Below are 14,060 nucleotides of genomic sequence, written 5' to 3'. Positions count from 1 at the left end.
CCACCCCCACCCCTCCCCCGCCCCGCCCCGCCCCCTAACCCCAGATGAAAGTGGAAAGACCATGGCGACAGAGAGTAAGTGGTCACTGCAGTGTCTTCTCCCTTCAAAAGATCCAACTGCTGCTGAGGTAGAAATTGAATGCTGGCGCCCCCTAATCCTCTTCCGCAGACTCTTGTGAGGATGTCTCTTCAGTCTCCTCCTGGAACACACAAAGGGCACAACCATTACACTGTGTGGGCTGTTCAGACAAACAGTTCAGAGGTGACCTGTTTCCACAGCACATTATGCTGGCTTCAAAAGAGGATGCGGATGATTGGCAAGCCCCCTCGTTCCCAGGGCTTCTTAAACCGTAATTGAGGAATCAAGGTGTTGTTTTTTCCCAGAGCAGTCATTAGCCACTGTTGACTTAAGGCTTGACATCATGGCGGCTGCTCAGCAAATTCAATTGTCTGCCTTCCAGAGAATGTCAGGCCCGTGTGAGCTTACTCACCAATCAGAGGGAAAAAGAAATGGATAAATTTTTCCCGACAGCCTGCCAGTCATCAGTTTTAAAAACCGGCAAATCAAGTGAAGGGGATCTGGTCTTAAGGGACAAAGAAAACGCGTCCTGCAGTCATTGGTAATCATAGCTGATGCTTTTAGGGACTGGCTGTTATTATTCCCATTTTACAGGTGAGAAAATCAAGGCACAGTAAGTCGTATACCCGAAGTCGCAGAGCAAGTCGAGCCAGGCTTTGGGCAGAGTCAGACGGGTGTTGGCAGCTGTGTGTAACCAGGATGCCACTGCCCTGTACCAGAGGCAGCGTGAGGGCAGACTCGAGCCTGAGAAAGGGCTGCAAGAGCTGACGACTCACTTCCTTTCCAAATGGATTTCCTCCTTCTTGTATTTATTAAAGCGCATTTTAAGACAATGACCAAAGTTTGGCATTAACTGCTCAATCTCAATACTAAATCCACACTGACCAAACATTTAATGGTGGTTTGGCCAAGCAGAGGAAATCTAATATATATGTTTTTGCAGGGCCTCCTCTTCCTATAAATCTAATTTCTCCTTCTCTTTTCCTTTTTCTGATTCCGTATGGCTCTGGAATTTGTTGGAATTTCTGCAAGCCGGCTTGAGCTGCAAAGTTCTCTTTCCTTCCGCTCATTTAACAAACGTGTAGTACCTTTCAGGACATGGGTGGTAAAGCGGAAACAATAAACATTTCTGATAAAAGCGTCCTTAGTGAGAGGATGATTTTTATCAAATGCTGTACATTGTCTCATAAGATGGCATGTGAAAAAGATCTGGGAGAAGAGGTAAACATTCACTCCTGCAGCAAACTTTAAGAATGGCCAGCTTATAACAGTCTTCATACTTTAATAGATTTGATTTTCCACATGGCTTCATTTTGTCTGGGTGGCTAACTGACACAATTTATACCTCTCTTCCTTTCCCAGGTCACTACAGTACACCATTCAGTAAAGCATGCCTTAAAGCTTGTCTGCATTATATGACCAAACTTCCATTCATTAGTGTTTGAAACACTTCAGCTGTGAAGGAACTCCTAAATGCTACCATGTGTGACGCTTTTGCGTAAAAGCAGCAAACGGGAGGGAAAAAATCCCACATGAACGGGTACTCACATGCTCACATGAATGCGCGCACGCGGACACACACACTCACACACACCCTCTCTCTCTCTCTCTCTCTCTCCCTCTCTATCCTGGGCTTTAACCACAGGCCACTGCTTACTGCAAACCCTTTGCAAAAGGTTTCAAACGTTCTCTTCCCCCAAGACTGAAGGAGCTGTAAATCCTGGGAATAAACACACACACAAATGAATGGATTACAGCTTAAAAAATATAACCACCGCAGCATCAAGTCATGAGATTTCACACCGGTTTTGTTTAGTCTGCTTTGGGTTATGTGGGAAACATGGAACGTTTGAAGCTACCTCGCATCTGCTCCCAACCCCCAAACGGCAGGCTTCACATATTTAAGCAGCACGTTTATACCTCTTGACAGGCAACAGGCCATGACCCTGAGATTCTCTATGGAGTCCCGGCCACAAAGGAGGATGTAGCAGGATCAAAGCCACGGACGGACGTGAGAGAGACAAGCCAAGGTTCAGCTGCCCTCTGACCTTGTTTTTTCACTTAATATTTAAATTCCAGAAAGTCATTAAGCTGTTCGGCAGATACGCTCTTCACCGTCCCCAAATGACTCACTTCTCATTATGACAGGAGGTGTGGACTTAGGTAACTACCCTGAAACAGACCACAGATTACACACCGGCAGATGTATGTGATTCCTTCTTCTACTGGGTAACAAATTAATAGAACGCAGTCAAGCTGGAAACCCCCCTGGATGGAACTGTAATTATTCCATTTCTAACTGCTCGATTTTTCTAGACTATCTGGAAACCAAAGTACTTCCAAATCCGGAAGGAAGTCCAATTTTCAGGCCATGAACTTACAAAGACCTTGTAGTAGATGGAATGTGATCAGCTTTTCAAAACCTTCCCAGAAACTTTGCTTGATTTGAGCTCTTGAAACTCCTGATACGTAAGTGGTTTATTCAAATCCCTTAGACACAACTCAGCTGAAAATGATGGTCCCTCATCCTCGTATTGTTTCCTTTATTTAATGGTTCTTAACACAACATGGAGAGTTGTTTTATTTCCACCGACACTGAAATGCTTCTACTAGTAGCTGTCAGTACTGGGTACATAACTAGGATGTCAGAGGGTGGGAGCCTCACTCCGTCAAACTTCTGGAGGTCATGGAGCTCTCACACGCTCAGAAAGATGGTTTTCTCAATGTTTGGTTCTTGGAGAGCTCTCTCTTCCTGGCATAGCCCTGACTGGCCATCCTCCAAAGGACGGCATGGCTGCCAAGTGGATGATGTTGGCGGGGCACGTGGCACCTCTCACCTCTGCAAGACCCAGTTCTCACCTTCCCAGTGACTTGGTCTTTTGCTACATGTATGGTTGCTGTGACAAAAGTGTGTGTGTAATTAAGAGAAGAAAAACTCTCTTCGTTGTTTTGTTTGGGTTCCACAATTCATTTACTGAATTGGGGCAGGTGACTTGACAGCAGATTGCGAGATAAGGCTGGGAGAGAAGAGTTCTTGCTTTCCCTCCCAGGAGCCGTGTGGGTCACGGATGCATGAAGATGGGAGTCGGGAAATCCACCTTCAGCTGCCCTGTCACGGCTGACCGGACTTCACACAGGGCCCTTCTGCGGTGCAAAGAGTGGACAGGACCCGGTGACGAAGGGAATAAGCAGCAGGTTCTGACGACCCCCAGGGATCTTACTTTCATCGCAGAGTAGTTGGTAGGGACCCTTGAGATTCAATCCTCCTCAGTTAACTTAGAAGACACTGCCATTACTTCAGGTGATAGCTTGCAACTTGAGATATTTATTTAAATTGCTTCATGTTCGCAACATACGCCCAAAGGATCTTTGAGCTTGTGTAGCCCCCCAAGAGCAGCTCTGAGGCACTAAGGAGGTGGAGAGACCGTAGCCAAGCATCCTCCACATCTCCTTAGGCGCTGGCTGGTGAGATGGGAAGGCCAAGCAGCCACAGTCTGGTAAGGAGGCTTACCGTTGGAATGGGGCTTCACGAATGTAGGATAAAAGGACTTTTCAAAGTGAAAGTGCACAGTGACATTTTTATGAGTACCAGCCACCAAGGCCTCTAAATACAGAACAGCCCCCAGCCATCCACTCAGTTACCTTACAAAGACCACTGAGGCTGTACCACACTGGGGTGAAACATGGATTTTTTTGGCAGAAAACTGAAGAGAAAGAAAAGAAAATGGGCAGAGTTGGCGAACTATATTTTTATTACGACTACTGGAAAAACTGCACTCATTTTGCCTTAGTCTTTCTTTTGTTCCCCCCAAAAAGGAATTTAATAAGTGTAACTCTTTCATTGCTTTCATTACGCTTGTGGAAGAAAACCCCCACTGAAACCTAGATATATAGTTTGCACCTATCTCCATCCTTTTAATTTGGTTCAGCACAATGCATGTGGCGTATACCCTTGGGTACACTTCTGCTAACTTATTCAAAAGGAGGAAGAAGACATCCCAATATCCACCCTGATCCCCTAATGTTGGATGGAATTTTTCAATGTCTTAGGCGTTTAGCCATAGATGTTACCACACAGGCACGGGTGAGGGCGTGCGCTGGAGGAAGGTTCGGTGTTTAATGTGACAGCTGAAGCTCTGGGTTTAATTTTCAGATGCAGACTAAACAGCAGATCTGCAGTGGAAAGGAGGCCAGTGAATTTTAAATGGAACTGAGAAGTGGAAATACTCTCCCCGCAAACTTTAGGAGTGCTGTCACCATGATGCCCCTCTTTGTGTGTATAAGGAGTGCAAAGTCATAGACGTCCACGCCAGCTTTAATAAATCCTTATTTTTTCCCCTTGGTTGCAAAGAATTCTATAACTCTCTTATCATAAAATGCTGCAGGCTACAAATACATCTGTAATTTAAGCTGTCTTGCCAGTAAACCTGCCAATACCTGGTAATTTAGAAAGCGTAGTTATGGTTTAATGACATTCTTTTTGTCATCTTAGTATGTCCAGTTCCTTAAGCACTTGGAATGCCACACTCACGAGTGTTTCATGTTCGTCGTGACTATCTCGAGCCAATCCCGCCGGAACAGAAATAATGGGCTCTCCTCAGCAGCAGTGACCAGAAACAAGTTTTCAAGTTCCATCTGCAGCTAAGTGACCCTCAAGACCACAAAGCGGACTCTTTCTATTTCTGGGTCAGATATTTTAATTTTAAATGGATTGGGGCTGTTTAATTTAATGGAAAGTGATTATTTCCTCCAACTAGGAAAACTTTATATCGCATTAAAAAAAAACATATCCACTGGAACCTACATTAAACCCTATGATCAGGCAAGTGCAAGGGATTCTGGTAGAAACGGTAGGGGGGAAATATGTTTTTCAAAAGGAGACTTTAGAAGTTGGGATATTTACGGTATTTGTACCTGTTTTTTTTTTTTTTTTTTTTTTAAATTTTAGTTTTATGTATTGGATTGGCCAAAAAGTTTGCCCAGGTTTTTCATAAGATGTTACGGAAAAAACCTGAACAAACTTTTTGGCCAACCCAATATATACAAATATACAAGCATCTACCTTGCATGTGCCACCATCAATGTAATCAAGCCAGTATAAGGTCTTACTGGGGGATATTTGAAGTAAAGAAGGTTGATCCTAGATGTCACTGACCACAGGCACCAACCCTGGCATTAATGTGTGTATAACTTGTGCCTTATTCTCACTGTGTCAGACCGGTAATGAGAATACTCATCTCGCTGCCCAGCAGGGTGTGAGAAAAAATGTGACAACCAAATGGGAAAACTTTGAAAAAAAGAGTAAAAATCCTGTAAGACTACGGTGTGGAGCTATGATGATTAATTATAGCTACTCATTCTGTGTTTCTTTCTTTACCTGTGATTCAATGATAGATTGTTGAGAAAGAAAGGAAGAAAAGAAAAGAACCCTATTATTAAACAATGCCTCCTCAATAAAACAAAATAAGACATCTTAGATTTGTAAAATACACTCCTGTTTGTCTTATTCATGCCTCTGGTCAGAGTTCCATCACTGAAAATATTGTAAACAGAGGTAATATTTATCCCTGGGATACTACAAATTTCTTTCCTGGGATGAAAGGCTATTTAAAAATATCTTCAGGAGGGAGTCACATTTTTCAGATAGGGAATTCATTTTCTGTATAAACTAACTGCAAGTTTCAGGATCCTGGAAGTCACGATTTCTGAGGATCACAAGCTTGATCAATTTTCCATGCCAGATCTAATTTGTGCTGAGGAGTCTCATGTTTAAAAAATAGCTAAAGATGCAGCAAAAACATTTCCAAAATTGTTGAGGAATGTCCTTCCTTTTATGCAGAGTAGTTTTAAATAAAAGTGGATAGATTAAAGGCTGATTAGTGGTTATATTCTGGATATGTTTATGAATGGCACAGATTAGGAGAACCTTTTCTCTTTGTTTTCCATGTGTAAAAAATTTTTCATAACTTGTATTTGTTGCCAGGGAACAGAACATTTCTGGATTTTAATCATTATTGCACCAAACATTTTGCATTATCCTGAGATAGGACTTTTGAATAAGATTATGAAAATATCAGTAATAATACTAAGCTAACAAATAATTCTTCAATAAGACATTTCAGTGTCCAGCAAACATTCTCTAAAGGTACAGAAAGTTTCTTGGATAAAGCAACATATTTCTATTCAAACATTAAGGAATTTCTTAGAAAGGCCATGTTTTAAATCCAGTTACTAGTTATTCATATTAATTTTGGTCAGCAAGTTTAGATAATAAGAAGAAAGCTTACATATTGAATAAATAATCGTTTTTTATCCAATTCACATCAAAATGCACAGGAAAAGCATTCTGCAACATGCATAGAAAAGCAGGCAGACATGGCCACTTTATTTTTAGCCTAATCCACAGGCTTTACCACACAGTTAAAAACAATCACACTTAAAAAAAAACTCCTGTAGGAAATCTGTCAAGTCCAGAAACACTATATTTTGCCTTTTGGAGTTTTATATCTTGCCCCAAATTGAGTGATGTTCTTTCACTTCCGTTAGAAGTTTATGTCATCTCTGTAAGACATTCCCTGCCAAGAAACAGCTGACTTCATCTTGCCAATATTCCTTTATTACAACTAAGCTAATGACTTCATATGTTTACGGTTAATAATCATTTTGCTATGCTTCCTCTGCCCTACCCCCGTGCTGCTATATCCTTGAGCTACTTTATTATAGGGGTTAAATATTGCTTCCTACTTGGCTCTCCTCTTCCCTTGACCTTTGCAATGTCAGAGGTCAGAGGTTAAATCAAAAAGTATTTCCTATACAACAAAACAGGGCAGGCTTTGATATAATTCTTCATGTTTTGCCAGTTGGTACCAAACATTTACTGGCCCACAAAATGTTTTACCAGCTTGAAAGGGCGTAAGTTGGAAAATAACTAAATCAGTACTCTTTATGACTTAAACAGTATAAATCACTATTCTTCCTGAGTGAGTAGAGAGTGCCTCTTTTCTTCAAGTCTGATTTATGATGAACTATTGACTGTACTGGCCAAGATACCATGTAAAGGATGAGTGTGAGAGTGAGAACTCTCCCTTCTTCCTCCTTCCTCCCTTGTACGTCTAGACTGAAAGCCCCCAGGAAAAATGCCTTCTTTGAGAACAAGATGTTGACTGCAATTCATCAACCTGCTTGTCCCAAAATGAAATCTCTCATTTTGCTCTAAACAATGTTTAGGTTGTCTGAAATATAAACATCCTTAAAACTGCCCTTGAAGTCTCTGTAAAAACATTCAGCTTTTTCTTTTCTTTTTTTTTTTTTAAGGGGGGAAAATCCCATGATAACCAAGGCTTACTGAAATTTCTTTGCTCCGATACACACCACCCACAGAAGATGTTATTCCCAGGTGAAAGCTCTATTTTGAAACAGAAAGCTTTGTTTCCAGTCTTTTAGAAACTGAAAACTTTCCAGTTCTCTCACTGGGAAGTTGAAAAGGAGCAGGTTTCTACCTGTCTTAATTGCTAGAGGTGTAGCTTGCCAGGGCTGTACAACAATGAGGAAACTGGGTTGAAAGGAAGGAGAACTTAGGATTTTTAAAAGCTGTTTTTACCCTTTGGGTAGGGCTCAGGTGAGAAAATATGTCTGAATTATATATAAGGACTCACTTCTAATCTCAGTTTAAAGCCTTAAAAGGGGGAAATCAAGAGACAGTAAGATATCTAATAAACCAGCAAGATCTTTTCAGAAGTCTGAGATGGAGTGAGATTTTTTTTCTTATCAAAATAAAAACTTGAGAAACAAAGCCCCCTTTATCAATAATAATAACCTGATAGACTATGGGATTTCTCTTATAAAAACAACAGCAGCAGAAGCAAAACCTACCACTGTTGCCTACTCAAGTTGAGAATGTAATCCATGTGGCTGAGAAATCAACTTTCAAATTGCTAAAAAACTAGGAAATTAGCTAATTTCTTACTTTATCACTTTCAATGAAAATGTAGTAGAGTTCTCCAGTAACCTTTGTTTTCACTGGTTTGGGAATTTAAAAAAAAACAGTTAACGTAAATATTAGAGATTTTCCCCTTTAGATTTTTAAGATTATTAAGGTTTGCAGCTGATGGTACCTGGTGGACTTCCCAAGCACAAACCCCTGCAGTAGGGTTTTCCTTAAATTTTTATTCCTCTCAAGATGCATGTACTTATATACACAAATGCACATGAATAAGATTTATCATAACCCTGAATTTGTCTCCTTAGAATGAATTGTGACTTTCTGTAACCCAGTTTCAAGAAGTGGCATCCTTGAAGTTCTGAGGTTTCAGAATTTGATGGCATTAGGATACCTCAGAAGAGAGTCTTTGTACTTCCACACATATGGAATTACACACAAGCCAAGTGATTCTAAATGCTTTAGTCCTAATGATAGGATGTAACGATCACCATAAAATTTCCCCTAAGTTAAAAAAAATCCTTATTTTAAAAAGATGCAGTGAAAACACTTGAGGTCAAAAAGATAGTAGTTTTGAACTAATTAGAATTCTAATGTTTTTGAGAATACAAATCTCTGGAAATAAAAAACCTAGCATACAAAAATAAGTCAGAATGTAATAATACTCCCTGGAATGTATACAAGTCTCTTCAAAATGTTCTTGGGAGTAAGGTAAGATGCATTGTTATTATCCCAGTTCATAGATGGATACATAGGGAACAGAGAGATTAATTCACCCATTGATGGGGCCAGAAAGCAAAACCTAGGTCTCCTTAGACACTGCTGAGTCCTTTTCTTGGGATGTAAAATATTTAATTGTGCTAAAATTTTCACCACCTCAAAACAGGACCTGAATGTAACCCTTCAAAGTAGTGTTGATGAAGAAAGGATATGAGCCTGAGTTAATCCAGACTGCTACATGGAAAAGCCATCTGGGAGGGTATTTTGAAAGAAACAGATGGAAAAGGAAGAGATTCTTTTGAATGTGATGTAAAATTTACATTATCCTCCATGAACTTCTGTGTAGTCCCCATGTTTATATAATTCATCACTGTGTCCTTAGACAATATAGATTAGGAAGCCCAATGAGCTCATGTTCTTTTTTCTGAGTCTGAACTCTCCTTTCAAGGGCAAATCTGGAGCAGGGTCTGTAGGTCTGTAACACAGCCAGATTGATCCGTGAGGACCAACCCAATCCATCTGTGGTCTCTTTGATATGACTGATTCTCTTAGGACAAAAATTTATGATGTCACATCATTTCTTGGTATATTACTGCCCAATTTGCAGTCAGTTTCAGCCACATTGATAATCTCCACCAATGATTTATCTGTCCCTGCCTCTTTACTTTTGAATATGCCATTCATCTCATCTGTAACATCTTCCTCTCGTTCCCTAATCTATGTCTTTATTTTCTCTTCTGTAGCTAAACAACAACAACAAAATTGAAACTCTTCTGGGGATCATCCCTTTAAGCAACACATGGCATTCCACTCATTCATCTGTATCCCATTGTGCGTCATATAGATTGATATTCTGTGCTCATTTGCTCAACAAATGTTCATATGTCTTCTCATGTGTGTTCACTGAGTATCTTCATCCCTGGCTCTACATTAGGCTCACTTGAGGAGTTCATAAAAAATACTAATGCTTGGGTTTCCAGACCAAATAATCAGAATCACTGAAGGGTGGGGCTAGTGGTGTGTAGGTAAATGTTCAACAACTTGCTCTCCAGTAAAAAAAAAGTCCTGATTTGTAGTATTTTCCAATTTCCATGGTGTAAATACTCCTACCATAGTGGATTTCAAGCTACCTACTTGACAGTAAATATAAAATTTGGAAGAGATACTCACAGCTGCCTCATAAGGGCTGGTTCCAGCACATAACATACCACTGGGTAGGGTTCAGGATGTACACACACACACACACACACACACACACACACACACACACACACATGCACAGAGCTGTCAGTCAATTCAGCATCTGTGGGGGATTGGTTCCAGGACCCACCACAGATACCAAAATCATCACTGGGTAGGGTCCATACACACGCACGCACACACACACACACAGAGTTGTCTGTCCTTCAGTATCCGAGGGGCATTGGTTCCAGGACCTTCCTCAGATACCAAACTCTTCAGACGCTCAAGTCTCACAGTTGGCCTTTACTCCGTATCTGTGATTTTGCATTCACCAATTCAACCAACTATGGATCACAGTTCAAACCCATGTTGTTCAAGGGTCAACTGTATATGGCATATAATATACAACTGTATATATATATATATATATATATGAAATTATATTTATATTATCTGTAGGTGATTCTCATATGCAGCCAAGGGTAAGAACCTCTGAATGAGACTACACATTTCTCAGATGCATGTGACTAAGTTTTCATTCACCTTATCTTCCCTAAACCCCAAGAACAGAGACTGAATCAAAGTTGTTAACAGACCACATAAGGTTATTAATCTACTGTTCACAGCCCATGATGCAACAGCGAACACTGCAGTCTCCTTTGACCCCAATGCACAGATTTATAAATTCATTTGCTCTTTTTAAAAAAAATTCCTTACTGATTTCCTTACTGATGACAGATGAGAGGCTAAATATATTTGGGATCTCCTACTTAAAAATGTCAAGTTTGGTTTATATTTTGTTTTGTTTAATATTGCATAGAAACACTTGAACACAGTGTACTTATTTTTAGTGCCCCCAACACTCTTGGCTTTTGGGAAAGCGAACAGCTATGAGTATGATTTTTTTTCATGGAAACTCTGTTTTTATTCTATTTAAAGCACATGTGTAATTATTCAGATGCATTCCCCTTGTGTGCTTTTATATCTGTGTAGAAGCTTCATTTCTCTTTAAAGCTGCATTTGTAAAGAATAGTAGACACAGGAGATTGTCTGAATGGTCTTTCCCAGGCAAGGTAACATTGTCCCAAGAGAACAGGGTGCAAGGTACAGTTTTAGAGACCTCTAAGGAAAAGATCCCATGGATAACTTAAATTATATGAAAGATCTACAAAGAACTTGGTAAACCATGACACTGCTTAATAACTTTGGCAGGTTCTGCATGATGCACCTAGATCTCCCGGGCATCTCTTTCAACCCAGAAAGGGAGAACAGCAAGATATTTTCATATTTTAATAAAGATCACATACTTAGCAATCATGGTTAATTTATTCTTCAAGATATACTTCCTCAATAAGCATGATTCCTATGCTTCTATGTACAGATTATAGTTGGGACAAGGAACCCCAGGTATACGGAACAAGAGAAGTAAAGCTGGTTCCTAATTTTGATGTTGCCAAAGACGTCAGAGACTGTGATTCAGCCTAACTGAAGTGAGACCTGAGAGTACATCAATAGCAAAATTAGTATAACCATTTCCCAATTTCCCAGTCTTCTTTGGGAGTGTTTTGGGATCACCAAATGTTATGGAATAATTCAATGAATAGATATGTTTCCAGTCATGGATCATGATATATTTTATGGCTAGTAAGTCCTGTATCAGGTCAATGGAATATGGATAGTGAGATGGAAAGGACAAAACTTGATGTTTAAGAGCTGGCAAAACACATGATAAGATTAAGTATTTGTTTTATATGAGGCATTAAAAGATTTTATTTTTTAAAGTATTTTTATTTGTTCTGTATACTTCAGGCCTTGATCTTTTAGAATTTTTAAAAATCTCAGTCTTTGTATTCTTGGCTTTGTCTGAAGGATACAACCAATTTTCAAGAATACTACAATGCTGACATAAGACTAGAAAAATACTAATTAAAGGTTTAATTTGGGGTCATATTTTTTTCACTATTTATATTAACTGGGGAAAAAAAGCATAATGACCATCTCTTACCTGAGCAGGCTTCTTCTGAACAACTTGTTGAGGCTAAGAAAGAAAGAAAGAAAGAAAAGAATCATTATAATTTAAAAGGAAACACACATAATGAAAATAATCAAGTATACATGTTTTAAACATAGACACTTGTCTGCAAAGACAAAAATTTCAAGGTTCAGATGGTTTATTTCAGGTTAAAGGGTGTTTATTCATTATCTTCACATGTTAAAGAAATACAGTGCAGGTTGTCTCCATTAAAACAATTCCCAACTAAGGTCTGCAATACATACCAATTACATCAAAATAAACTTGCTCTTCTATTCACTTTGCTTTAGCCTGTATATCACAAAACTTAGGAAGTGAAAGGGCCTAATTTATTAATATTTTGGTTTTTAAAAAACCCAGCTTTACTGAGATATAATTTATATTCCATAAAATTCACCCATATGAAGTGTAAACATCAAAGTATTTTAGTATATTCAGAGGGTAGTACAAGCATCACCACAATCTAATTTTAGAATAATTTCACCTCTTGTGAAAGACCCTGTACCCATTATCACCCACTCTCCATTCCTTCCTGCTTCCCTAGCCAACCTCCCATCCCTAACCAATCACTAATCTACTTTCTTTCTCTATAAATTTGCCTATTCTGGACATGTCATGTAAATATATGGTCTTTTGTATCTTCTGTAATCATACAATATATGCGCTTCTTTCACTTAGCATAATGTTTTCTAGGATCATTCTCTTATAGCATGCATCAGTAATTCATTCCTTTTTATGGCCAAATAATATTCCATTGTATGGATATGCTACATGTTGTTTACCCATCCATCAGTTCATGAACATCTGGGTTGTTTCCAACTTTTGGCTATCATGAATAATGCTGTTATGAACCTTCATGTATAAGTTTTAGTGTGTACATGTTTTCATTTCCCTTGGGTACAGAGCTACGAGTGGCATTTCTGGGTCACAGAGGTAACTGTATGTTAAACTTTTTGAGGAGCTGCCAGACAGTTTTTCAAAGCAGCCTCACCATTTTACATTCCCACCAGCAATGTATGAGGATTCCAATTTCTCCCCATATGTGCCAACACTTGTTATTGTCTGTCTTTTTAATGATAGACATCCTACTGGGTGTGAAGGTGAATGTCATTGTGGTTCCAATTTGAATATTCCTAATGCCTAGTGATGTTGAATATCTTTTCATGTACTTTCTGGCCATTGGTATATATTCTTTAGAGAAATGTCTATTCAAATCTTTTCAAAATGTATTTGGCTTTTCATTATTGAGTTATAAGAGTTCTTTATATGTTCTGGATACATATCCCTTATCAGAATATGATTTGCAAGTATTTTTTTCCATTCTGTGGGTTTGTTCACTTTCTTGATGTTACCATTTGCAGAATATTTTGTTACACTTATATCTGTGTATCTTTATCATCTATATGTATTTAATTCTGGATGTAGTGCAAAACTCCCCTCTTTTGAGTAAAATACCTGAGGAAACTTTTTTCTACTCAGCCTAAATTAACTGTCCAATATTTAGAGTATTAGAAAAATATTTAAGTTATTCTTTGGTGTTGTAAAAGGTGGATCTGAAGCCCAAGTTTTTTAATGGATTACTTCCAGTACTCATTCTCATGTCTGACTATAAGCCTTATTTATTCTATCTACACATCCCTGAGATTTGCAAATACAACTGAACCACTTTGATGTGGGCAGTGACATGCTTCTGTGGTACAAATGAAAGAAATAAAATTGCTACAGAAGTTAAGGTAAGTTCACTATATTGTGAAGGGGTAGAGCTTCTATTCATTTTCTTTCAGAATTTCAGTGATGGTGTGATGTCTTATTGCCACTATAGTAAACGTGTTTTATAAAAATCATCAGAGCTTTTTGTTTTTTAGATGAACAAGATAAAAATAAAAGAAATGGCAAAATACTTTTGTTTACTGAAAAAAAAAAAGTTTGAGTTTAAACCACAGTAGAGATGACATCATAAAAGTCCAGGTTTTGAGATGATGTTTTCTCCAGGTGGAATCCAACCAAGGATGATTAGGACTTCTTGCCTCTTAGGATTCAAATGTGTGTGCTAAGAGAGTATTCATTTCAAAAGAGTCATTTGTAAGAACAGACCACTTTTCTCCCCTC

General features: G+C 38.9%; 1 protein-coding gene across 1 annotated transcript in view; it reads right to left on the bottom strand.

Annotated features, from left to right (window-relative positions):
- Positions 1 to 14,060, bottom strand: part of HMGA2 (high mobility group AT-hook 2) — a 139,174-nt gene that overhangs the window by 661 nt on the left and 124,453 nt on the right. The window contains exons 4-5 of the mRNA XM_007447386.1: positions 11,925 to 11,957; positions 1 to 199 (exon numbers count right to left, since the gene is read on the bottom strand). The exon at positions 1 to 199 is cut by the window's left edge and continues 661 nt beyond it. Coding sequence (XP_007447448.1) covers positions 152 to 199; positions 11,925 to 11,957 — 81 coding nt within the window. The 3' untranslated portion in view covers positions 1 to 151. The remainder of the gene's footprint in view (positions 200 to 11,924; positions 11,958 to 14,060) is intronic.

This window comes from Lipotes vexillifer, unplaced genomic scaffold (genome assembly GCF_000442215.2).
Source record: "Lipotes vexillifer unplaced genomic scaffold, Lipotes_vexillifer_v1.1 scaffold170, whole genome shotgun sequence".
In the NCBI taxonomy this organism is placed as follows: domain Eukaryota; kingdom Metazoa; phylum Chordata; class Mammalia; order Artiodactyla; family Lipotidae; genus Lipotes; species Lipotes vexillifer.
Note: the sequence above shows the minus strand (reverse complement) of the source record. Positions and strands in the feature narration are given on the sequence as shown.